Source organism: Galdieria sulphuraria (assembly GCF_000341285.1).
Source record: "Galdieria sulphuraria unplaced genomic scaffold scaf_2, whole genome shotgun sequence".
Lineage (NCBI taxonomy): Eukaryota > Rhodophyta > Bangiophyceae > Galdieriales > Galdieriaceae > Galdieria > Galdieria sulphuraria.
The window spans coordinates 203,624-227,479 of NW_005178473.1; the positions used below are offsets into that span (position 1 = coordinate 203,624).

Here is a 23,856-nt window from a genome sequence, read left to right on the forward strand (position 1 = left end):
CATTTAGCAAACTTGAATAAATCTAACTACTTTCGTTCCGCTTGTTCCTTTTGATGTTTTTCGACTAACATTTGTTGAATTTGTCGAGTTGTTTCTCGATGTTCTTTATACTCCATAGTATAGTCACCCTTTCCCTGGGTCATAGAACGCAATTCTGTCGCATATCCAAACATTTCATAGAGAGGCACCTTGTTCAAATTAGATTTTGCACTTTTAAATAAAAGCTACGCTACCTCGGCCTGAATAACGGAAAGTTCTCCATAATCCACAGCGCTAATAATAATTCCCCTCCGCCTATTCAAGGCCCCCATGACCGTTCCTTGAAACTCAGTAGGGACCTAACGATATATCAAACTTCATCCTATCATTAAAAAATCTTCTAACCTGAACTTCCACAGTCATAACTGGCTCCAAAATTGCAGGTTCAGCTCGAGGAAACGCTTCTCTAAACGCCATAATAGCTGCGATTCGAAATGCCAGTTCACTGCTGTCAACGGAGTGACTCTTTCCATCTTCCAATACCTCAAATAACATTTCAGTACTTTAAAAAAACATACAGATAGGCAGCATACCATACGAACACCTTGTACTCGATGGCCAGTCAACGAACCTCTCTCACAAGCTTCACGAAAGCCAGCTTCAACAGCTGGAATCAGGTTTGGAGGAATAGCATTACCAACTACACGATTGACAAACTCGTTATTCAGTGAATCGTCTGAGGGCTCAATATAACTGCAGTTCCTTTCAGTTTCGAAAAAATACAAATGACTTGATTCCTCACCCAATAACTCCACCATATTGACCAGCACCGCCAGTCTGCTTCTTATGTAAATAATCAAACTTCGTACGTTTTGTCACAGTTTCACGGAAATTAACCTAAACTTCTAAGTTGGCTGTCGACGAAAAGTTCTTACATCAGAAACAAACCTGAGGCTGTCCAGCTTCACATTCCACTCCATACTCGCGTTTCATTCGTTCCAAATAAACTTGCAAGTGCAGTTCTCCCATCCCACTGATGATCAGCTGCTTAGTTTCTGAATCGTTGAAAAAGTGAAAAGTAGGATCTTCTCTCATAAAGCGAGCTAGTGCCTTGGTAAAGTTGTTGGAAGTTTCTCGAGATTTGGGTTTTACTGCCAAACTCATGACTGGCTCTGGAATAAACACGGACTCCATAGAAAACGTATCCTTTCCATCAGTGAATGTATCTCCACTAGCACATTCTACACCAAATACCGCACAAATATCTCCAGCAACAGCCTCTGAAATCTCTTCCATTTCGTCCGCATGCATTCGAACCAACCTTGGCACCTTCACTTTTTTACTCGTACGAGAATTGAAAATGTAGTCTCCCCTCTTTAAAGTGCCTTGATACAACCGAAGATAAGTAAGCTGTCCATATCGTCCATCCTCTAGTTTAAATGCCAAACAAACGAGTTTTTCATCGGCTGAAGGACTTAATACAACAGGTTCTTCTAATTGTTTCATTTCGCCATCTACTTCCTTTCTCACAAGGCGAAGGGCTATGTTCTCCTTTTCCTTTGGATTCGGTAAGTACTGAACGACTCCATCCAAAAGAGGCTGAACTCCGCAATTCTTCAAAGCGCTCCCCATAAAGACAGGAATAAACCTAAAGTAGTTAAGATGCTTGTTCGAAGATATCGTGAACTTACTGTAAATTGACAGTAACTTTCCGAATAGCTCCTGTCAACTCTTCTTCAGAAATCTCTTGTTCTGAAAGAAATTTATCAGCGATATACTCATCTAGTTCTGCTATCATCTCAACAAGACTCTTTCGATATTTCTCTACCTGAAATGAAAAAGCAAATAGGTCACTACTGCGAAAAATATTTACGAATGTTAGGCCTCACATCATGAACCAAAGCTTCCGGAACTTGTTTCCTAACAACTTGTTCTCCAAATCGTCCTTCAAAATATAAGGCTTCTCGTCGTATAATATCAACGACCCCTTTGAGCTCTTCTTCAAGACCAATTGGAATAACTAACGGAGCAGCCCACTTGTGAAGTTTGTCTCGGAGCTTCACAAAGATTAGCAAAGAGGACGAAAAGTAAAAAATACATACTTGCTGTACAACACGAAAAGGATTCGCTCCTTGTCTATCTAACTTGTTTATGAAGGCTATCCTTGGCACTTTGTATCGGTTCATTTGTCTACTAACAGTTAAGCTTTGACTCTGTACACCACCAACTGCACATAAAACTAGCACAGCACCATCCAACACTCGAAGTGCTCGCTCAACTTCGATAGTAAAGTCGACGTGACCAGGGGTGTCGATTATATTGATGGGATGATTTGCCCTATAAAACCATTAAAACCGAAAAGGAAAACTCTCAAGTCTAACGGCTTACCAGAAGCAAGATGTTGCAGCACTTTGAATAGTTATTCCTCTTTCTCTTTCGAGCTCCATAAAGTCCATGGTGGCACCCTTACCGTCTTTCCCTTTAACTTCGTGTATTTCCCTTATTCTTCCGCTATAAAACAAAACTCTCTCTGTGAGCGTTGTTTTCCCGGAGTCAATATGCGCAGAAATGCCGACGTTTCGCAGCTTGTTGATATCTCTTTCCAGATTACTATTTTCTGCTCCCTCCGCGGAAAGCGAAGAAAGTTCTCTAGAATAACGTTTATTAAACGAATACCAAACATATTTTTGGCGTCTCAAGAATAACCTGGACCATAAAGGAGCCGAAAGAACCTTCACAATTCGTGTACTGCACATGTAAGTAAGTTGGCAATTGGTTCCGGTCAATGAAAACTCCAACCTGCGCTGAGAATTTGAAGAAAATGTTCCGAAAGTATCTTTGGTCTTCCAATCTACTTATATATACGTTTCAACTAGTCTTTGTAATCCTATAAATTATTCTTACAGAAACGAGACTGTGTCTTCCTAAAGGTTATTTGAGGTTCTATAACTTCCTGTCTTAGTTCTTGGACTCCTCATGCGGTTTATCTGTCATTGCGTATTCCTACAAAATTCTCCAACCTACTTTACTTCGCTATCCATCAGCATTTCTTTATTTCCTAACTCTCTATTGAATCTTGTTCCTCCTCGAAGAAACATCACCTTCCTAGGCATGAACAAATGATAGAAACTTTCGATATCTTTTCTGAAATTGAAAGGCCGATATTCTCTCAAGGCGCTCTTTGGCATTTTTCGATTTTGGCATTCCCGTAGGTTTGTTTGTCGCAGCTGAAGCTAAAGTATATTTTGAATTTTGGGCGATAAAGCCTTTTGGTTTGAGGTTCCGAAATATTTTGCATACGTATAGACACTTCAAACTTTGCCTTTAAACAGGTTGCAACCTTTTTAGCCAGCTCCTAGTAACACTGCAGTCCGTTATCTCTTGAGCGCCGTCCCTCTTCGTTTAGAACTCGTAACCCTTAGAACAACTTTTAGCGGACTCTCAAACACCTTCACTAACACATAGGTTGCATGGACTCTCCCAGTGCTTATTTGGACGCTTCTAAAGAGTACAGTGAGTTTCTTTTAGACCTCACTTTCAACTCCAAGCCTATCATCGACAACCTTACTGCTATAGCTGCAGAAAATAAACACGCTGCATCAGCGATTGTGAAAGCTATAGAGTCACGAATTGCGGCCGTGTCTCCAGATAAAAAGTTGCCAGCACTATATCTTCTAGATTCAATAGTTAAAAATGTTGGGGAACCTTACAGAAGCCTCTTCGAGAAGAATCTTCAGACGACGTTTCTTTCGGCTTTCAGAACCGTGCCAAAAGCAGTGAGACAAAGCATGATGAGACTTTTGGAAACCTGGCCACCCTATTTTGGAAACAACTTGATCTCATTATTGAAGGTCCGAGCAAATGAAGTTCAAAAACAAATACAGGAGAATACGAAAGGATACGAAGCTGTACACGTCAATCCCCAGGTTTTGCTTAGGACCACAGCAGGAAATAGTCATGTCGATACCAAACCACAAAACTATAATGTTTCTTATTTAGAACGAGCCCAGGAAAAGGTTCCAGTGCCCAAGCCCAAAGAAAATAGAATTCCTGCCTTTTTGCGTCTACAGCAACATGGAATATTGAATAACAATGTGAGTGCTAATTTTACGTGTCAATAATATCGTAGTTAACTGTTTGATAGAGCGAACCAACTAGAAAGTCGAGCAGCAAGCAAGCTAGTGGTGTCCATTCACGCTTGGACACATCATCGGAGTTGATGAAGCAGCTTCAAGTGGAAACTCAACTGTTAGTAGATACCATCAATGCCCAACTAGTCCGTGGAATGATGCCAACACAAGAGCAATTAAATGCATTGCAAGCTCTTGTAACCGTGATTCTCCAATATGCAAATTTTAACATTATTGCACAAAACTTTGTACCATATCTGCAACAGCACACCGACAATATAGTCAATCAGATAAAAACTCTGCAAGAAAATCAACAAGCCCAAGAACAAGAAGCTGTAATTGCGAACGCAATCCAGTCCCTTATGTCAGGCTACAACAGCCAGCTCGTTCCGCAGAATTCGGAATCTTCTCTACTAGTTTCAGAGAGAAAAATTTTTCCAAATAATTCGAAATTCGAGAGCGATGTCAGTAGTAGTTGTCAAGTGCAAGACGAAATCATAACAGATTTCAATATTTTAAGAAGACTTGATCATGGTTTTATCGTTTGTAAGCTTTACGATGACTTACAAATAGTGAGTGAGTCTGATGGTTCCAGATTCGCAACCAGAGAGGACTTGCGTCAACACCTAGATTGGTTATTTGAGTGGAACAAAAGATTAAGAGCTCGGAGACAAGGAGGGATATGTCGAATGTGGTATTCGAGTGTTCATGAATGGATACAAGGAACCACTTCTGTAAGGAATTCAGGAATGATCTCATCTTCAATGATTTTTGAGGATGGCACTTCTCAAATAAACATAGATAAACGAGAGCAACAATTGAAGAAGGTAGATGAGGAAGCAAATCAAACACACCGACATGAGAACAAAGTATTTGCAGGAGATTGTGAAGACAGATGTTTTGTTTGTGGAGACTGTTTCGAAATGGAATGGGATGACGAGCTGGAAGCTCTTGTATATAAGGATGCTATCAAAGAAGGAGGTGATGAAGGGACAAAAATATTTCATGTTGATTGTTATTCAGTTTGGAAGTCTCAAGGAGGCAGCCATGATTGGAAAAGTGAAGATCGTGACAAGAATGCCAACGAGGTTGAAGATTCTACTCTGGAGAATTTTGAACATAAGGAAAGTTTTTCAGGTAGTGATTTGGGTTTTGAAATCAAAGCAGAACCAACGAAGCTTGATGCATCCGAAGATTTCCCTGATGGAACCAGTGATTTCCCTCAGAAAAGGCTTCGCACAAAGGAAGTCTTGTGACGAGACACTTCTCCTGTTGGCATAATTTAGCTGACATGGTGTTACTCCGAACTAAGACTAAAAAAGTAAATATATATGACTAACAAATGTATCAGTGTTATGTGAATGTAATTAATGATTGGATTTTATTTCCTTTCTCACTCTGGCTACTAAAGAAGCAAAAAGGCTGAGAGGTTGGAAAATTTGGAAGGGTATATATTCAGTCAAGGTCCACGAGGTCAAACTCTCACATGACTATCCAAACTGTGCATGTTATTAGGCTCTTTGAGCCATTCTATGGAACTTTTTCTCTTTTCCCAAATTGACACAATTTGTGTCTCAATGGACATTTCTCAAAATTTGAACATTGACCCGTTTTCCAAAACTAGATGATGATATAAGAGAATGAAATCTGAGTCGTCAAGCACTTGCCTCGACGCAATCCCAAGTGTGCAGTCTGCAACATAGACGTCCCTGACTACAAAAACCCTACTTCCATTGTTATCTTCTGCACATTGCAAATGGTACAAACCCACCCTGAAGACAAAATCTTTGCATATTTCAGGATTTTTGCCAATATTAACGTGAACAAACGGACAGTTATTCTTCCCACATAACCCACTTAAGAACCTCAAGCAAACAGGCATCCTATTCTCCTCTCGGGTATGCAGCAATTTACAACCCGGATTCTGACAAGAGCCACTAATAAACCGTCGACAAACAAAAACCTGCTCAACTGTATCAAAGACATAAGTAAACCATTTGAAGCTTGCGTACTCTCTCAGGGTCGTGAATGAAGCGACACTGTTTATCTGTACAGAGTCCAAACCTAGTATAGAAGAAACATAGTTCAGACTTAAGTTTCTTGTTTCTGCCATAAGTAAAGTAACTTTTGCCACTTTGAGCAACTTTCAAAGGTGTTTCTTTGGTTTTCTTGTTGCTCTCTTCTGAATTATTGACTAGTTCAGCACTACTACTATTTGACTGAACGTTTACTTTGTTCACGAGCACTTTGTTTTTAAAAGTGGTAGAGTGCGTGTGCTTTAAATCCTTCCCTATGAAGGAACTTCTATAGTGCGAAGTAACTGGTGAACTTTGAGGGAAAAAGTTGGTTTGCAACGAGTGTTTTTGTCTCACTCCTGTTCTATATAGTGAATACTTATACTTCACAAAATATTCAGACTTCGGAGGCTCTGAAAAGTTACCAACGATTACAGAGGCATTGACAGACGACCTTTGACTTGGTAGCTTTTGCGACTGTGCTATATTACTTTCGGTTTGACACTTGACAGGAAAACGAAACAATACATGGTTCCTACTAATAGTTGGTACAGGCCCTGTTCCATGCCTTGTTGCTCTTCTTAGAGAATATCTTGGCCTCTTGAAACTCTTCATGCACGCCCCCAAATTTGTTTCTCCGCTGTCTTACACAGCTGGTTGATGCTTGAATCGAATGATTCTTGAATTGACTAGTTTAGCTTTGCTTACTTCCTCTGGACTCGTTCACAAAGGATGGTAGGTACCTTGAGTTTTTTTCACTATGTATAGTGTGATTTTCTTTAGGGCGTTTCTTTGTGGTAGTTACAGTGACTTCACAATGACTGTTTGGGGCTTGTTCTTTTCACTTGTCTGCGGTTATTTTCTAGGCTGTCTACCGTATTTTCTTCTTGATGTTTTGAAAGTACCCTTTTTCGAAAGGTACAAGGTGCAGACTTTTCGGTATCCTTCCAAGGCGGTGAGTGTGTTAAGAGAACCTTGGGCATGAACTAAATTCGTGGTGAAGAACCTTCAAAAGTGTTGTCTTAATTTGTTTATTTTGTTCTTTTTTGTCATGTTGCCGATGATAGCTTTGAGCTATCCTTTATTTAAGGCTATAGGAGTCACAAGAGAACTTCCTTTACCCAGTCTTTTCATCGTAGTGGTCCAAGTCTTTTTCTTCTTTCTTGTCGAAGATTTCGGGAACTATTGGTTGCACCGCTGGCTGCATACAACTTGGGCATATAAAAACATTCACTATGTGCACCACGAATATAGTGCTCCGTTTGCTTTAGCTGCCACTTACGCGCATCCTCTTGAAGTGGTCCTTTTAGGCGTTCCGACGTTTTTGGGTCCACTAGTAGTTGGACCGCATCTTTTTACTTTATGGGTATGGCTCATGATGAGACAGTATGAAGCAGTAGATATTCATTCTGGATATGAGTTTCCTTGGAACCTTAACTCTTTTTTGTCCTTTTACGGTGGAACCGAACACCATGACTATCATCATTATTTGTATTCAGGAAATTATGCTTCCATATTTACTTGGTGTGATGGCATCTATGGAACTAATCTTAGCTACAAAGTGCGTAAATATTGCCGTGATTGTTGATAATTCTATTCGAATCTTTAAATGACTCCTTTGTATTTTGAGTGAGAATAAGCCCCCATAAATAAATAAGTATATATACATATATCAATTTTTGTTTTTGACAGAAGAGAATCAGTTATTCAGAGTTGTAGAGATGTCGTATAAGCTTTCACTATGTCTTTGAATTATATACTAGTCTAAAAATTGCACAGCTGCGAGTTTCATTGATTAGGGTGATGATTTTCTGAACCTAGAATAGTTTACACAATAATGTCCAAAGTTCTGAACATCATCAATCAATTAGAAATCGTAGCATATCTGTAGATTTTTTCTACTGTCCGAAACTGCCTTATGTCTGTCGAAATTTTAGGCTTCGACCATGTGTCCTTTTGGACCAGAAACGCTACTCAAGCAGCTTCGTACTTTATATGTCGCGCTGGATTTTCACCAATTGCTTATTCTGGTTTAGAAACTGGTTCAAGGAAATATTGCTCATATGTTGTACAAAATGGTGGTGTCATTTTTGTGTTCACCAGTACGTTTGATGCTCACGAAACCAACTTCCATAACTTTGTTCAAAGTCACGGAGACGCTGTTAAAGATGTAGCTTTCCGCGTAAGTCTTTTTTGATTTTCTGTTTGAGTATTAACAAAAGAAAGGTTGCCGACTGCAAGAAAGCATTTGAACATTGTGTTATTCAAGGTGCAAAAATTATCAAGGAACCCCAAATACTACAGGATGAGTATGGTCTAGTGATCACAGCAACCATCGAAGCTCCTTTTGGAGGTATATGGCATACTTTTGTAGAAAGACGTCAATATACTGGAAAGTTTTTACCAGGATTCAAACAGCTTCACGAGGATCCATATATTCAAGCTCTTCCACAACCCAATTTTGTAAGGATTGACCATTGCGTTTGTAATCAGGGTGAAAATGGTGTAGAGAAAGTCGTGTCGTGGTATGAAAGTGTTCTGGGATTTCATCGTTTTTGGGCTGCAGATGACAGAGTTATTCACACTGAGTACACAGGATTAAGTACAGTAGTTATCGCGGACGCAAATGAAGTTATTAAAATGCCGATAACGCAGCCTTCGAAAGGAAAGGGTAAAAGCCAGGTACAGGAATTCGTTGAGTACAGTGGTGGTCCAGGTATTCAGCATGTTGCACTATTAAGTAAAGATATCATCAGAGATGTTTCTGCTTGGAGGAAGCGAGGTCTCACATTTATAGAAACGCCTACAAATTATTATAAACAAACCAAAGAAAAAGTTGGTTCAAAAGTATGTAACACAATATATATGCATTTTTAGAAGTTTGAAAAATTATCTGTAGGTCAAAGTGGACTGGACGTTGCTTGAACGCCTTGGTATACTTTTGGACTGGAATGAAGAAGGATATTTGCTTCAAATTTTATCCAATCCAGTCCAAGATCGTCCGACCTTTTTTCTTGAAGCCATAGAACGTCATAATCACGAAGGTTTTGGAGCTGGTAACTTTAGAAATCTCTTCGAGGGTGTAGAGAAAGCACAAGCAAATCGCGGAAATTTATGATGTAGTTTAGAGTCACAAATATTCTGAAATGTCATCGGAAGAAGAATAAACTATTCTTCGCATTGTTTTTTTCTGAATGTGGAATTCCCTGTGCGGTTTCACTTCTCGCAGTTCCTCTTTTTTTGGGTATCGGTTTAGTTATTTAGTTTTTTTAGATATCTTAAGGGTTTTCTAAGGTCTTGTAGACAGTTAATGAGTGAGAAACGTGTGGGTTCTGTATTCAAAAGAGGTGTTTCTTCTGGGCGAAAGCTTCAAGATTCCAGAAGACCACGTTATGTATTACCAGAATATACCCGGGAGGTTCCCGGCAAAGAATTGTTTGAGGTTTGCATAGTCTATGTTTTTCATTGCCAGTTTAATTGTCTTTTTATAGACTCAAGACATTCGGTCCGAAGAAGGTTCCAAAGAATTGCGTGGTACTTGGGAAGATTTGCGAAAGGTTTGTTTCTGTTTTCTTTAAAAGTTACTTTAACAGTGGGAAAGCTCCTGATTCGAATCGATGGTCAAAGATATCCAGCATACAAGGATCTCTATGGAGGTTGGAGACACCCTTCATTCTTCCTAGCAGTGGAGAACATTCAGAGCGATCCGTTTGCACCTCCTTCAAGATTCAGGTAAGTGTACACACTTGTCTATAGTATGAAGTTAACTTTAGACAGGGTACTTATTCCTCGTAATATTGCAGGATTTCCTGAGCAAACCTATAATTCCAAACCACGAGAAGTCGCTTTAAGAGATTTTATAACACGGAAGTTTTGGGCTAGTTGTCATGGTCTTCACTTAGATAAAGCTGCTCCAAACAGAGGTTGGGGTGGTTCAAAGGGAGCAAATTTGAACATAGACAAGCCGAAGCAGCATATTTTGGAACGTTCTTCTTGTGTTTTCACTGATAAATTTGTCGAATTGCGCTTTACAGTAGCATTACCCGCAAGAGGACGTACAATTGGTATTTGTGCTTTTAACTTTTTGGAATGTTGAGTGACAACATATCAGAGGGTAATCGTGCGAAGGAAATCCTCATCGACGGTTTGCCGCAAGTCGTGACGTCATCTTGTCTAATGGAAAATTTGGATTATGATGAGTTGATGGATCATATCAAAGTAGCGGAAGACCAAGAATTTTTACGAAGCAATTTAAAGTCTATGAAGTTAATTGCATTTGTTGCAGATGGTGCAGTTTTGCCGAGGAAAAGTGGAGCTAGCGATGAGCCATTGATAGGCAGTGGTGTTGTACATTTTGAAAGTCCTGAAAGTATGCGAGTTTCGTTTCGTCTTCCTAATCATGGTGTGATTACTGGCATGGGCATTCCAGAAGGTGTTACACTGATTGTAAGGGTTACTTTCGAATGCTGAACCGATTTAAATGTCTCTACTAGGTTGGTGGTGGCTTTCACGGAAAGTCAACCTTACTCCAAGCACTTGAAGTCGGTATATATAATCATATTAGAGGTGATGGTAGAGAATTTGTTTGCGTAGATCCTAATACTACCAAAATTCGGGCTGAGGATGGACGTGCAGTGACATGCGTAGATATCTCGAGTTTCATTAAGAATCTTCCGTTTGGAAAGGATACGCAATCTTTCTCCACAGAGGATGCTTCGGGAAGCACTTCACAAGCAGCGAACATTATGGAAGCTGTAGAAGCTGGTGCAACTACACTTTTGGTTGACGAAGATACATGTGCTACTAATTTCATGATTCGTGACAGACGTATGCAGGTAGGTCTTGTTTGTTTTAAACCCAATTAATTTACTTACTCGTTCTCAAGGTGTTAGTTAGTAAGGATAAAGAGCCGATCACGCCTTTCATATCTAGAGTTCGTGATATGTATGAAAAATTTGGAATATCAACAATTTTAGTGATAGGCGGTTCTGGTGACTATTTTGATGTTTGCGATACAGTTATTCTTATGGATTCATATCGGCCGTATGATGTCACAAAACGCGCGAAAGAGATTGTGACTGAATTGCCTTCTATGGCTATAGAAGCGGAACGCAAGGATTCAGACACGTTTATGCTGCCTTGTATGAGGGCTCCAATACCAGCTTCATTAGAAGGTGCTAGACGTGGCGGCAGAAGACGCATACGTGCTACTGACTTGTATACAATTGAATTCGGTTCGGGGGAAATAGAACTTGATGCAGTCGAACAACTTGTAGACCCAAGTCAGACGCGAGCAGTCGCTGATACACTGGATATGCTGTTGGATGCTGGATTAATCGACGGAAAGCGCGTTATTAGAGAGTTATTAGACTCTATTGAAGTGCTGATTGATCAAAAAGGACTAGATTGTATCGCACCGGGTAGGGCTATTTTCGGCAACTATGCGAGACCTCGTCGTTTGGAGTTAGCTGCTGCTTTGAACCGTCTTCGAGGTTTACAAGTAACTCAGAAACGTGACTTTTCTAGAAGTTCAAGTTAATAGCAATAAAAAGCTTTTATCTAAAGTGTCCCGATAAATAGTACTCTTGAATAGTTCAAACTGTGAAACAAGTGCAATATGAAGTAGATTCTTACTGGATCTTATATCAATCGTCGTCACCTCCTTTCCTCCCTGAATACTCCAAGATTGCGGTTTTTTTGGCAGCTCTCTTCGATGACTTTATCTTTTTCAAGTTTCTTTGCGCCTTTTGTTTTTGCGATAACGTTTGTGTTTTTCCTTTCTCGATCGACTTGCGAATCACAGGAGACTGGCGTGCAATCTTTGCCGATTTTCCCATTCTAAAACTTGAAAGCTGTAAAGTGAAATCAAAATGAGTTGTCAATTGTCGTATGAATTAAAAACTTTTAAAAAATAGGAAGAGTATGTCTATGATTTGATTTAACTGTTTAAGCCAAAGAAAATTTGCATATGAATGGAAAATGAAAGAGGGTTTTATTTCAGAAAAAATGCATTTCCAGTCCACCTTGAAGAAATAACAAAAGTGTTCTATAATAAACAAGTGTCAAACCATACTAGAAGACTGCAAATGCAAGTTCTATTCAATTTTAATAATGTTCAACTGTCTATTATCCTACTGTTCCTATACAATTATTCATGTAGATCAAGGCCTCTCCTATTGAAGTTGAATAGGTAGCCTTGTGAATATAGGAAATGAAGACTTTTCACTCTAAAAGACATAGAAGAAGTACAAAAAATGTAGAAAATTACTTCCTGATTCAGTGGACGATGACAACTAGAAGATTTGCCTATTAGAAAACTGAACGACTTAAATCCAGTTAAAGGTATATGCAAAAGGCTGTCAATAGGAGATGGAGCCAAAGTCGAAGAGCTAGATGCGTCCAAAGACATTCTCCGATTCTTAATGTTTCTTCGAAAAGCTCTTGTAAAGACATGATGGTCAGATTCTTTTCAATGAACAGTCAAATGTTTATTTTCCCACAAAAATATAAAAGTATAATAAATAAATAACATTGACCATTCTCCAGTCATATTTCGATTCCTACATTTTGCATCATTGACGAATTGAGCTCTCGATTTTGGAGCGGGGCTGATGTTTAGGATATTACTATAAAGCGTATAGGCATAGTTTGTATCAAATGTCGAGCAACTAAGATATAGCCAGGGATACTTGAATGAAAAAAAAACCCACTAGTTAGAGATTCAAGGTTCTGGTACTGTAGATGAACACTGCCATCCATCCAACCTCAAGGAGCCTTATCACTCGAATGAAGAGGACCCACCTAATACTGCAAATACTTGTCGGACGTAAAGCGACGAGGCATTCCTTTGCTGTCAATAGGCTTCCCCACTAGCAAGCCTCAAGCCACCAACCAGCGATCCTCCCTAACTTGGTTCAAACTATGACTAATTGGTTCGAGACAAGTCACTTTGCTTACACAAGCTCCAGAGGCACGTGAATGTTTCTCCGTGGAGAAGACTCTTTCGACTACAGCAGCATACGAGATGTCGTCTCAAGTAGGTCACTAATGTTTCCAATAGTCGGGAAGAGACCTTGACGAGTTAAACATAGAGTTCTATATAAACTACCAACTCTAGCGCGGAAACACTTTTTGAACTTAAACTATCGATCGAAATTTGAACCTTATGAGACGCAATTCGTCGTGTACCTACCAAACAACAGTCTTTGTAAGTAGTTTTCCAATGATGAAACCGGGTTTCGGGTTTACGACTAGAAGGTTTGTTTTGAATGCATTTTTGAATATTTGTCTTGCATCGTGCAGCATCTTTATCATCTCAAGTAATCGCATTCCAAACCTCCTTGGAAATATGACGTATTAACCACGTACGACTTGCTTTACTCCAACTGGGTTCTCGAGAAACTTTTAGACACGTGATCATCCAACGAGTCCAGATATGTATATGCGGACCGTTTACAAATAAAAGAGCGTTTCGTGACAGTGATTCAACAGTAGGCATAAGCCCCGGCATGACTAGGACGACGACTAAATAACAGTCGCAGCATACGATTGCGTTTGTAAGTGCTCAACATAACTGTTAATGCGTGTCCCACCAGTCACTGCTCTATAAGGTCAATGGAACCAAGCAATGTTTCACCACAACGGAGATAAACAGGAATCTTACAAGTTAAAAAACTGGTCACCACTCTGGTGCGTTGAATATATTTCTCCGTGACTCGACCATTTCTTTTACTTGTTTCCAAAATGGTGTGATATTCGGGACATGTTTATGAGGGTGCTCGTAAATGCGGAATCGTAGCTAGAAACTGGAACAGTAGTATAGTTGACAGCTTCATTGAGGACCATTACCACCTTTGTTGCTGAATACAAATATTTAGGAATCTACCTCTCAGATGATCCAAGTTTACCCAGAAGCTTAAGTGACGAAGATATGCCTACAATACACAATAACGCATACTAGCTTCTTAGGCAGCAGAATACGATATCAGCATCTCTCCGTCTACTTGTATTTAAGTGACGCTCGTATCTTTGGTTTCGTAGGACATTATTCCCTCTAAACCATTAATGGTCAGAATGTCTTCTCTCACACTCAATAATATCATTTAAGATCTGAGGATATAATGTATATTGCTCCAAATAAAGTTATTTGACAGCCCTTGTAATCTGACGGTCAAAATAATGATAGCTTAGTTAGGTCAAGAAAGATAGTTGGATGTACCTTCGCTTCCAGAAAGCCATCTACGAAGAGAATGAAATCGAAGCCAGTCGAGCTAAAAATTTTCGATTGCCAAACTTAGTAACTTAACAAAATAACATGATTGCTTCCCTGAGGTTTATGTTATCATAGGTACAAAAGCATAATCTACTTCGAATTTGTGAATTAGGACGAAAGAAGTTTGGATATGTTTGTTTCCTTACTCCTACAAAAGTGAAAACTAAATAACAGCGATAATCTCAAAACAAGGCATCCAAAACATGAATTCTATGAAACTTTTAGCAAACTGGTGACGAATCAACATCTCTAACTGCAAATCCAAATTGCTGAAAGGCGGCAAATTTCACTTCATAGAAATTTTGAGCAATTTTGCTTTCGTTGCTATTTGTTGTCATTTTCTTTTGAATTTGCTATCGCATTGTTCATCTGTCGCTCTTTTTTACGAAGAACTTTTGCTTGAAAGATACAGAGACCTTCAAGTGCTTCCACTTTGTCTTTCTAGGCTTTGCTTATGTACAAGTTTTCTCGATAGACGCTTTACTAGTTGTGCAGTTTGACTCCTCGAAACTTGAAGTCTACTGCTGAGTTTTAATAGAGAGTATACTTTCCTCTATGGATCTGTTTCAAAGACACCACAGAGTTTCGGTAGACTCCTTTGTCAATCCAGTTGAAGCGCAGTTGAACTATGCAAAAAGTTTGTCTTCAACACCGTCTGAGGTTGCCGCAAGTGTACAACCCACTGAAACAAATTTCAGTCTTTCTGTAGATGGACAGTGCGTTATAAAACAAAATAGCGTTACAGGCTCTTGTGACTACAGCAAAAGTATAGTTGAAAGTGAGGGCTCAGGGCGCCCTATTTTGACTGACGAAGCTGCTTTTGGTAAGCACTCTTTTTTGATTCAGTCTTTCTGTTTCAACTTTTTTTTCATTGTTTACTGATGAGTGGTATTTAACTAGAAGTACAAACGATGAAGGTCGACAAGCCTTTTGATGAAGCATTGTCTTCAAAGAAAAAAGAAAAGTGTGACGCTCACAAAGATGAGGAAAAGGAGAACAACTCGAGTTTGAAATTCCTCGTTACAGATACTGCACAATACTTAGAAGATTTCTTTGGAAGTGAGAATATGGAAAGTTGTACAAAGGCGAATTTGAGCAAATTTCTTTGGAAGAAGGAAGAAAATGACCGAAAGAAGAGTGTTCCCGTCATCGATAACAAAACGTGCAATGCAAGAGGATACAAGTCACTTAGTTTATTATGCGAGAAGTAAGCGAATATTGCATTTTATTTTTTTGGATTAAACTTGATACATAGTTTTATAAAACTCTACGGAAATCACTCCAATGAAGAATTCTTTGTTGATGAAGTAGCGGAAATTTTACACGTTGAGCGCAGGCGAATTTATGATATTGTCAATGTTTTGGAAAGTCTTGGTATTGTAGTAAAGAAGAAACGTAACCACTACAAGTGGCAGGGAGTTGATCGAATCCCCTTTACACTGATTGCTCTGAAAGTTTCTAGCGAGGTGGAAAATGACGTCAAACAACAGAACACTTCAACAATGGAGGCCGTTGAGTCTTTAACGTGTTCTTCAGATGAATGCTCCCTGTCATCACAAAAGAATGATGACGCTGAAAGAGAGTCAGGACTACTCCGTCATCGAAGTGACCAAAATGATAAATTTCTGGGAGTATTAACACAGCGTTTTATCAAATTGTTTTTGGAGTCGAGCGAAAGTATCATAAGTTTTCAAGAAATAACACGTTTGTTGCTTGGAGAACAGGATAAAGACATGAAATCGAAGACCGGTATTCGAAGACTCTATGATATTGCGAATATTTTGTCTGCTTTACAATTGATTCAAAAAACCCAAAAATGGAATGGAGAGATGGCATATGAATGGCTTTTATCTGAAATAACATATCTTCAAATCTTTAGTTCGACTAAGTTATATGAGGAGAAGAGTAATTTTAGCCGTAAGCGAGATTTATCATTATTCAGACAGTACAAAAGAGAAGAAGAGGAAAAATCAAAATTAACACGTACAAATGAAGCTGATGGAGACTTTTACAACATAAACAAGAACGCCTTTGCTACAAAGAAACAAGTCAGTTGCGTGTCTGTAAAACTTTTAAGACGCTAACTTCTTCGTGTAGGAAATAGCGGCATTTAATGAAGAGAAGAAGGAAGAGAATTCGAGAGGGCAAGTTGATTCCAAAGTTAATAAGCGAGATGGAAATTGCAATGACTGGTATGCGAATGCAACCCAACAGGTTCAAGACCTTGATAGCTCAGGACAATTTGCGAATGTATATGTTCCCAATTTCATTCCAGGCTCGGATGCGCTCTCTGTGGATGATTCTACTGTGCAGCTACAAAAATCTTTTTTTGAATTCCAGCAGAACGTTGTTCGACAATGGCACCAATGGTTTGAACAGGTGCCAGCAACTGCAAAAATTGGAAATGATGAGGCTAGTTTCCATGTAGAGACTAGCCATGAAACAAGTGGAATAGCTCCAAGTAACTTTCTTCCCCTTCCTTTTTATTGGTCAATTAGGCCTTTCCCTCAAGTCTCCATGGACGATTCTACTATTTATGAAGCTACTTCAACAGCTTCGACAAGAAATGAAGATGTTGTCAAAGCTGATGAGGGTACACGACAGTAATAAGATGAAAACCACATTATGGAAATTTCAGTAACGCATTCGCTAATAAGCAGATTTCATAGCCTCTTTATCTGCGAAGTTCGTATTCGTAGTATCATTGGCTGCTTAACTTATCTTCACAGCTGCATCGTACCTGCTTAAAATTTTTGCTTTTATTTGCAGTTGTTTGTGACAATATACCCAATTACAACCGTATGAAGATAAGAGGACGTCTTATAGTATTGTCTATTTGATACTCTTTCAATTCTTTATTTCGAACTGAGTGTTGTAACTTTATGTTTGCCAGCGTATTCACATTGAACAGGTTAAATGTTTTGTACTTCCGGGTATTGGAAAACTACTTGAAATTTATTTGCACCAGTAAAAATAACATCAGCTCGTTCTGTTTGAAGAAACTTTCTATTTGAGTTATGCGAAAGGAAAGTGTAATGAAATGACGAAGATATTATATAAAAAGTAGGAGTCTTCCTAGTACAACAATGTTCTCAGTGTCACACGAAATTTTATGGTAAAGGCATGCTAAGTTTAGAGTAAAACTTAGAAAAGGATTGCGTAAGTTTCCTCCTTTAACCTCAGAAAAATCTTTTCAACTCCGTATTCGTCGGACACTGTTCATAGAAGAAACTAACGTAGCAATAATTTTTTGGATACCAAACAAACAGGATTGCACAGGTTGGTTTTCCCTCGTCGACCAGTTGACTGATACAGTTTCTAGAAAGTACTCGGTTATCTCCAAAAGACGTCACAAATATCATTTTACGAAATAACTTCACTCTCTGCGAGAACAGACTTGATCAAACCGAACTCACAACAGAATCTTCGAAATAGCATCCAATAAGATTCTGTTAATATTCAAGAAGTTCAAGACTAAGCTGTGAAGATAGAACACTCAACTCCATCTACATTACAGTGAACAACATCAAAGTGATAATAGAGATGAAAGCAAGGAAAAGAGTCCTTCCGATGGCAACTACGGCAATGCCGTTTAGGAAAATTTCTTGCGTTAACGATAGCAACTCTTTTTAGCCTTCGATCCTTGTATGGGAAACTTTAAGAGTCAGTCTTGAGCACCTAAATAATTTCCCACTAGGCCCTCCCAAGAGAATACTTATTCGATTAGAGACTGGCGGCGTTACGTTTCTAATTAATTGTTAAGCTTGGAAGCATGGAAGCCGGAGAAGGGGATATTACAGTGAGCCAACTCATAAAGGAATTGTTGAAGCGTGAGTGGAGCAATGAACAGTATAGACAGGTCTGCTTCTTCTTTTTATTCAAGCAGAATTTGAAAGCGTTTTGTAGATGAACAAACGATTACTGCGCAATCTAGGCGTTTTTACTGCGGCAATTTTTGTCTTTCGTAAATATGGAGAGCTGTTTGCAATATAGAAAAATACTGATACTTTACTGTTTGGAATAAACTCTGTTTCTAAGTATGAAGTTCAGAAGAAGTAATAGTTAATGGCTTATTTCTCATGGGTCACGTGGTTTCCTCGTTGTGAGTGCTGCAAGAGAGTCTCTTTTCCGAGGCCAACTCAAGTTTCCAGGCTTTTCCAGCGTTCTCTGTTGAAAAGATCCTCGAAACGATACCAATTATGCAGAACATCAAGTTACCTGTCGTCCTTGTGTTGCTCTACAAGGTCGTCCCTTTCCATAAAAGACAACAGAGTCTGCTTCTTAGTAGCTGACGTGAATACCTTGTCAAGAAGCACAAAAAACGAACCAGTTTCTAGTTTGCTTGAAGGTCTCTCTATTGTAAAGAAAAACTTTGGAAGATTTCACTATTTCGTAATTTCCGAAGATAGCCTACAGGAGGTTGAAGGACATATTTCTGAGTCTTTTGCAAAGGAGTTGAAGCCAGAGGTTATCATCACGTTTGGAGGAGCACAAATATTTCAACTTGGCTTCAGGTATCTTCGCCGTTCTTGTTTCTTATGTTACTGAAACGTCTCTCAGAGAACCTGATCCGTCTTGGGAGGAACAGGTCATGAAGGAGTGGGAGCCAAAACCAGTTCAAAGTCTTATTGAGTCGACACTGAAAGAGGCTAAAATTGGCTACTTGGAATGCAGGAAAATATATTCTTCTGAATTTCCGTTAAGTTCTATGCCGAAGATTCCTTTGGTTCTTCAGTACACTTTGTCAGAGGACATCGAAACTGGCCAAGAGACTCTCATTAGTTTGCTTTTACAGAAACTGAGAGAAAATGGCTTAAAGGCAAGTATTAGACGAGGAAGTCACGAGAGATCTCTCGATATTGCTCCGTCAACTGTCACAAGTATAGGCGCCTTCGAGTTTATCTGTTCCATGTTAAATATCGATGAAGACAGTAGAGTGGTGTTGCTATTGGGTGATAGTCCTTCAATACACTATATGAAGAAGCATCTGAAGGCAAGCATACTGTGCCATTCTTTTAACGAACTTGAGAGTGTCCTGTCTAGTTGGACCCCACTGTTGGAACAACTAGAATAAGTTTATTACGAGTTGGCACAGATTTGGTAGAAAAAACAAAGCTATAATTCTCATAAAAAGTTGCAATGTGAAAATGCAACTTGAAATGTTCCAAACTTTATACATTTTGCAACATCTTTTCTAGATGAAAATCTGTCTTTGACAACAAGGGCCGAACAGAAAGTTTCAAAGTTAAAGCGTTCTGCTTGTGTGAGAAAGTAGTCATGAACTTTCGGTCACCTTCTTTTTCTCAATTGGAGTATAGTTCTGCTACTTTTTCAGAAGAAGAGTCGGAGTGGGATTGGCTGCTCCTAATTCCTGGAGAAACAGTCGTTCCTAGACAGTCAAAAGCTCTAAGTGTGTTGAAAAACCTCAGAGAGCTTACTATAGAGTTTCTTGAAACTGTCTATGATATTGTATTCTCAGGCTACCAGAGATTGTTTTCAAATCTGGTTCCACTCAAGGCGAACTTCTAAGTGCTTGAAGAAGTTCTGATCAGGACTGCCTAGCACAATAAGTCGTTCATGGTTGGAAACTGACGAGATTCCACGAGTTCATCGTTTATTAGAAACAAATCAGGAAACTGTTAATATCGGAAACTATTGCTGCTAGTCAGTAAGCTTGAACCGAACGAGGAGTAAGACATCGGTTGACACTATTCCTCAACTGCAAGCACCGGTTGAGAAAGTCTTCTACAGATCTCATATACTCTTCGGGATGAACTTTAAGATGAGTAGCGTGCAAAGATTTCTCCCAAACTTGCTGATATACTTCTACTCCTCGTTGTTTATTCTTCTCTACAAACTTTTGAACACTTTCATGCAAAGAATTGATGACGTGGTCATCCCGAGAGTATAAATATAGCTGCGGGGCTTGTTCAACTTGGTGATCTTGAAGAGCTAACTCTCCAACACGGAACTTGGCACCAGCACGTGTCAACAAAAATGTGACACTAGTTATTATATTCCATACTTCCTTTGATAACTAAGAAGTTCTCAGAGATAAAGTACGTTTTAGAGCTTTTCAAACTCATACCTTAGGGCAGGCGGAGTATAAACCGTTTGCCATCAAGCTAGGCGATACGTTCGAAGGACCGCTATCGTAAATCACTCCGGATATTTTCCCTTTGAGATGCTCCAGTCTCTTGTTATTTTTCCTAAATTCTTCCAAAACTAAACCCCATATTCCAGTACCGATGCTAATAGCGTGTACAAAAACGGGCTGTCCGTCGGGAATTCTTTCCAAGATGTCTAAAACTTTTCTAGCTTGTCTTTGAGTTATAGCTGGGAAGATAGCAGTTGGTAGATTGTTAAAAACGATATACACATCGTAGCCTTTGGAGAAATAAAAGTCTGCATATTTCTTCAACTGACGCTGTTTTGCTCCTAAAAACGAAAGCAATACAACAGCAGGCCTTGTAGTTTCACTTATGAATGCTGAGTACTTCTGACACTTTTCAGGCTGAACGAGGTCTCCCTTGGTGTTGGTATCTGCCGAACAAGAGCCCAACTGAGGCCTGTTTGGGCAAGATACTAAGGAATACACAACAACAAAAGTGTAAAAACCGTCTAAAGTTCGACTAGCTTGAAGCATCTTCAAGGTAGACTTTAACAGCAACAGAATGCCAAAGTCTCTCCTTGGAGGTTCATGTTCGTCAAAAACATATCCAAATCGACCACCACCACCACCATCACTTGTACCACCGCTAAAAATTTGGTTATTTCGAAAAGTGCTGGGGCTTCTCTTCCTTGTCCAAAAGTAACTCAAAAAAGAACGAAACGACGGTCTATGAGGGGAACCACCTGGCCTCGAAACACTAAGCTTCGTATCATATCGACTCTTCGTATGCTCACAAAAGCCACTGCAGTCTGTCCTAGACAAAACTACTTTTCTACGACAACATGGAAAACTTGGAGGCTGCAGACAAAAAGCCAAGCTTTTCATCCACGCTGCGTGCCCAAAAGAACAAATTATTTGTGGTTCCCATTCCATGAAGTTTATCATTTCAGATCATTGGAGATGAGCGACTTACAACGAGTTTCAAGCTCTTGCATGTTTAGAGTTGCACCTGTGTTAACTAAATATTTTAATTTACATTCATAAGCTCTCCGAATAGCATTTATTTGTTGCTACAGAGTACTGACGCCTTCTCTCTATTCTCAAGAAGGAACCGTACGTCCTCCTGTTATGAAATTGCATAGAATTGCAAGGAGACCAGAGTCTTAGAAATAAAGAACTTGAATGAAAAAAGTATTCTGGAACCTTTATATAAAAAGCATCCTTCTAGGATCAAGTCTAGGTACTTTAATACCAAAAAGGCGTCATCTACTGAAGTCAACGCAACGAAAGATGGAATCATGTGAAAAAAGCTCAAATTATATGATGGTCATCGGAATCGGCAATCTCTGCACCTTTCAACTCCATATCACTGTTGTTGTCTTCTAGTGTGAAAGAAGACAAATCGTCAACAATAGTGTACAGATTATCCGAAACGTTATTTTCCATTGACGAATCTCGAGCACTCGTATACTACAGAGCAATTTCAGAAAGCCTGCAAGACAAAAACTTGTAGAGTTTACCATGGCTCGCTTCGCTAGTTCAACCCAATTGCGCCTCCTCAAATATTCAAATTCTGCAATACATACGAAAAGCAGTCCTATCATTAAGCCAAACCAAAGTCCATTTAACCTGAAACCCAGTCGAAAAGCTAATAAAATAGAAGTTGGTAACCTCCGACGCTTTAGTAATAGGAATGGAAGTTACGAAACAATTTACCCAATGATATAAAAACCAACCAAGTAACAGGCAACTGCTGGAACCGGGTTTCCCATTCCCCTCAGAACACCTCCAAAAATCTACAAGTTATTAGCACAAGTTCTATTTTTAACGTTCTCGGTTTGAACTAACTGTTTGTATGCCGTCAAGCAAAGTGACGATACAACTTAAAGGGGTTGTGAGCGCCACCTGTTGAATCACGCCGTTATCTTCGGTATAAAAACCCGATATATTGAAGCGAAAAATGTAGAGAAAAATGCCACATAATACTCCAAGAATAGTTACAAATAGCGAAGCCAACCAGCTGGCACGTTTTGCTTCGAAAGGCAAGTTTGCTCCCAACGCATTTCCTACTCGGGTTGAAGAGGCAACTCCAATACCTAAATATAAAAAAAAGGCCACAGCGATCATATTAAAAAGTATATTATGAGCCGCAAGTGACGTGACACCCAAAATTCCAGCACTATTAAAGAGTTTCAAGATTATACTCCTCAACTGATATCATTACTTACAGCAAAGAGATAGATTCGTATCCCCATGATTCTCCAATATACATAAGCGCACCAGGTATTCCCAATTTCCAAAACTAGTCACTGTAAGCTCGATTTCAAGATAGTGTATGATGCACAAACCTCTAAAGTATCCTTCCATTGAAGGCATTCCCAACTCCATCCAGGCCACGTTAGAACATAAATCTTATAGTAATAAATGTATAGCCAAAGTAAAAAAAATTGCACAACAGTAGTTATCACAGTAGCAATAGGCGCGCCAACGAATCCAAGTCCCAGAAATAAGCTTCCAATTCCAAACACCAAAACCACATTTAAGACCAAGTTGATGACATTACAGATAAGACCTATAATGAGCGAAGGTTTGGTTATACTCTGAGACTGAAGATATTTTTGTAAACAATCGAAAAGTAAACTTGGAAGTATAGAAGGAATAAGTCTTCTGGCAAAAATACCAGCTAAACTGGAAAGTTCAACGCTCTGAGCCAATTAAGAAAATGCTGTCAAAACACTTGAATTGTTCTCACCAACGCATAGACTTACTTGACCAAGCCACAACAACGCATCTTCAGCTCGCCACCAACTCCAAGATATCGGAAAGGTGACTAAAACCATGGCTAGAAAGCCTCGTTGAAGTGCTATTCCCACAGCTCTATAGCGTTTTGCACCATATGCCTGACAATTGAGCCAAAAAAAGAACAGCAAAAGATATGCTCACTTGTGCACATAAAGGATCAAGTGCAGTTAATATTCCCTTCCCCATAAGTATCATGCAGTTGCACCAAGTATTAGCTAGAGCAGCAGCTGCAAGATACGTCTTACCCAGTCTCCCAACCTTCAAAACAACTTATCAATACCTCCAAAAACAACACTGGAATCACGCTACATACTACAAGAGTATCAACAATGTACATAAAGAAAAAGGTCAAATAGGTTATAGAGACAGGAATCGCCAAACTCAAGAGTGCCTGTACTTCTTTCCAGTTCCAAATGCCTCTTGGGCCATATTGTATAGGCATATTTTTCAAAAAGTATCTAGTACTTTGCTTGTAATTTCAGGGTCTATAACTGACGCTTTTCGTAATACGAAAAGTCAAACCAATGTTCCTATGATATAAATGCT

At 39.3% G+C, this 23,856-nt stretch overlaps 13 protein-coding genes across 14 annotated transcripts; 7 read left to right on the forward strand and 6 right to left on the reverse strand.

Moving 5' to 3' along the window:
• Window positions 1-4: 4 nt before the first annotated feature.
• Gasu_04930 (elongation factor EF-G) lies at window positions 5-2,799 on the reverse strand. Its single transcript, XM_005708869.1, has 10 exons — window positions 2,368-2,799; window positions 2,082-2,316; window positions 1,869-2,036; window positions 1,671-1,807; window positions 928-1,627; window positions 782-876; window positions 573-732; window positions 385-522; window positions 234-338; window positions 5-188 (listed from the first exon to the last, which is right to left on the reverse strand). Exons 1-10 carry the CDS (start codon window positions 2,733-2,735, stop codon window positions 27-29), a joined length of 2,268 nt encoding a protein of 755 aa, XP_005708926.1. The 5' UTR covers window positions 2,736-2,799; the 3' UTR covers window positions 5-26.
• A 640-nt stretch (window positions 2,800-3,439) lies between these two features.
• On the forward strand, window positions 3,440-5,454 carry Gasu_04940 (uncharacterized protein). Its single transcript, XM_005708870.1, has 2 exons — window positions 3,440-4,073; window positions 4,124-5,454. Exons 1-2 carry the CDS (start codon window positions 3,450-3,452, stop codon window positions 5,363-5,365), a joined length of 1,866 nt encoding a protein of 621 aa, XP_005708927.1. The 5' UTR covers window positions 3,440-3,449; the 3' UTR covers window positions 5,366-5,454.
• Window positions 5,455-5,464: 10 nt separating this feature from the next.
• Gasu_04950 (zinc finger CCCH-type containing 3) lies at window positions 5,465-6,869 on the reverse strand. 2 transcript variants are annotated; one of them, XM_005708871.1, is made up of 4 exons: window positions 6,122-6,869; window positions 5,881-6,072; window positions 5,777-5,833; window positions 5,465-5,729 (listed from the first exon to the last, which is right to left on the reverse strand). In XM_005708871.1, exons 1-4 carry the CDS (start codon window positions 6,737-6,739, stop codon window positions 5,640-5,642), a joined length of 957 nt encoding a protein of 318 aa, XP_005708928.1. In that variant the 5' UTR covers window positions 6,740-6,869; the 3' UTR covers window positions 5,465-5,639. The 2 variants fall into 2 exon arrangements, with proteins under 2 accessions (XP_005708928.1, XP_005708929.1); XM_005708872.1 differs by having other exon boundaries at window positions 6,122-6,769.
• On the forward strand, window positions 6,780-7,793 carry Gasu_04960 (methylsterol monooxygenase). Its single transcript, XM_005708873.1, has 3 exons — window positions 6,780-6,859; window positions 6,908-7,079; window positions 7,128-7,793. The coding sequence occupies exons 1-3, from the start codon at window positions 6,798-6,800 to the stop codon at window positions 7,710-7,712; spliced, it is 819 nt and encodes a 272-aa protein (XP_005708930.1). The 5' UTR covers window positions 6,780-6,797; the 3' UTR covers window positions 7,713-7,793.
• Window positions 7,794-7,909: 116 nt separating this feature from the next.
• Window positions 7,910-9,320, forward strand: Gasu_04970 (4-hydroxyphenylpyruvate dioxygenase). Its single transcript, XM_005708874.1, has 3 exons — window positions 7,910-8,306; window positions 8,351-8,971; window positions 9,024-9,320. Exons 1-3 carry the CDS (start codon window positions 8,043-8,045, stop codon window positions 9,240-9,242), a joined length of 1,104 nt encoding a protein of 367 aa, XP_005708931.1. The 5' UTR covers window positions 7,910-8,042; the 3' UTR covers window positions 9,243-9,320.
• A 9-nt stretch (window positions 9,321-9,329) lies between these two features.
• Window positions 9,330-11,716, forward strand: Gasu_04980 (uncharacterized protein). The gene is made up of 8 exons (XM_005708875.1): window positions 9,330-9,368; window positions 9,419-9,566; window positions 9,616-9,681; window positions 9,726-9,856; window positions 9,902-10,188; window positions 10,236-10,570; window positions 10,618-10,959; window positions 11,010-11,716. Exons 2-8 carry the CDS (start codon window positions 9,435-9,437, stop codon window positions 11,661-11,663), a joined length of 1,947 nt encoding a protein of 648 aa, XP_005708932.1. The 5' UTR covers window positions 9,330-9,368; window positions 9,419-9,434; the 3' UTR covers window positions 11,664-11,716.
• A 28-nt stretch (window positions 11,717-11,744) lies between these two features.
• Gasu_04990 (uncharacterized protein) lies at window positions 11,745-12,549 on the reverse strand. Its single transcript, XM_005708876.1, has 2 exons — window positions 12,393-12,549; window positions 11,745-11,976 (listed from the first exon to the last, which is right to left on the reverse strand). The coding sequence occupies exons 1-2, from the start codon at window positions 12,531-12,533 to the stop codon at window positions 11,770-11,772; spliced, it is 348 nt and encodes a 115-aa protein (XP_005708933.1). The 5' UTR covers window positions 12,534-12,549; the 3' UTR covers window positions 11,745-11,769.
• Window positions 12,550-12,596: 47 nt separating this feature from the next.
• On the reverse strand, window positions 12,597-13,649 carry Gasu_05000 (uncharacterized protein). Its single transcript, XM_005708877.1, has 2 exons — window positions 13,461-13,649; window positions 12,597-13,412 (listed from the first exon to the last, which is right to left on the reverse strand). Exons 1-2 carry the CDS (start codon window positions 13,632-13,634, stop codon window positions 13,206-13,208), a joined length of 381 nt encoding a protein of 126 aa, XP_005708934.1. The 5' UTR covers window positions 13,635-13,649; the 3' UTR covers window positions 12,597-13,205.
• Window positions 13,650-14,949: 1,300 nt separating this feature from the next.
• Window positions 14,950-17,553, forward strand: Gasu_05010 (E2F transcription factor 7/8). Its single transcript, XM_005708878.1, has 4 exons — window positions 14,950-15,219; window positions 15,297-15,603; window positions 15,652-16,444; window positions 16,494-17,553. Exons 1-4 carry the CDS (start codon window positions 14,952-14,954, stop codon window positions 17,001-17,003), a joined length of 1,878 nt encoding a protein of 625 aa, XP_005708935.1. The 5' UTR covers window positions 14,950-14,951; the 3' UTR covers window positions 17,004-17,553.
• An 886-nt stretch (window positions 17,554-18,439) lies between these two features.
• Window positions 18,440-19,610, forward strand: Gasu_05020 (uncharacterized protein). Its single transcript, XM_005708879.1, has 2 exons — window positions 18,440-18,910; window positions 18,957-19,610. The coding sequence occupies exons 1-2, from the start codon at window positions 18,462-18,464 to the stop codon at window positions 19,468-19,470; spliced, it is 963 nt and encodes a 320-aa protein (XP_005708936.1). The 5' UTR covers window positions 18,440-18,461; the 3' UTR covers window positions 19,471-19,610.
• A 49-nt stretch (window positions 19,611-19,659) lies between these two features.
• Gasu_05030 (uncharacterized protein) lies at window positions 19,660-19,970 on the forward strand. Its single transcript, XM_005708880.1, has one exon. The coding sequence runs from the start codon at window positions 19,674-19,676 to the stop codon at window positions 19,923-19,925; it is 252 nt and encodes an 83-aa protein (XP_005708937.1). The 5' UTR covers window positions 19,660-19,673; the 3' UTR covers window positions 19,926-19,970.
• A 4-nt stretch (window positions 19,971-19,974) lies between these two features.
• Gasu_05040 (uncharacterized protein) lies at window positions 19,975-21,429 on the reverse strand. The gene is made up of 2 exons (XM_005708881.1): window positions 20,485-21,429; window positions 19,975-20,433 (listed from the first exon to the last, which is right to left on the reverse strand). Exons 1-2 carry the CDS (start codon window positions 21,391-21,393, stop codon window positions 20,062-20,064), a joined length of 1,281 nt encoding a protein of 426 aa, XP_005708938.1. The 5' UTR covers window positions 21,394-21,429; the 3' UTR covers window positions 19,975-20,061.
• A 1-nt stretch (window position 21,430) lies between these two features.
• Gasu_05050 (multidrug resistance protein, MOP family) lies at window positions 21,431-23,759 on the reverse strand. Its single transcript, XM_005708882.1, has 9 exons — window positions 23,624-23,759; window positions 23,452-23,568; window positions 23,277-23,408; window positions 22,857-23,213; window positions 22,737-22,810; window positions 22,357-22,687; window positions 22,225-22,304; window positions 22,029-22,179; window positions 21,431-21,978 (listed from the first exon to the last, which is right to left on the reverse strand). Exons 1-9 carry the CDS (start codon window positions 23,750-23,752, stop codon window positions 21,820-21,822), a joined length of 1,530 nt encoding a protein of 509 aa, XP_005708939.1. The 5' UTR covers window positions 23,753-23,759; the 3' UTR covers window positions 21,431-21,819.
• Window positions 23,760-23,856: the final 97 nt, after the last annotated feature.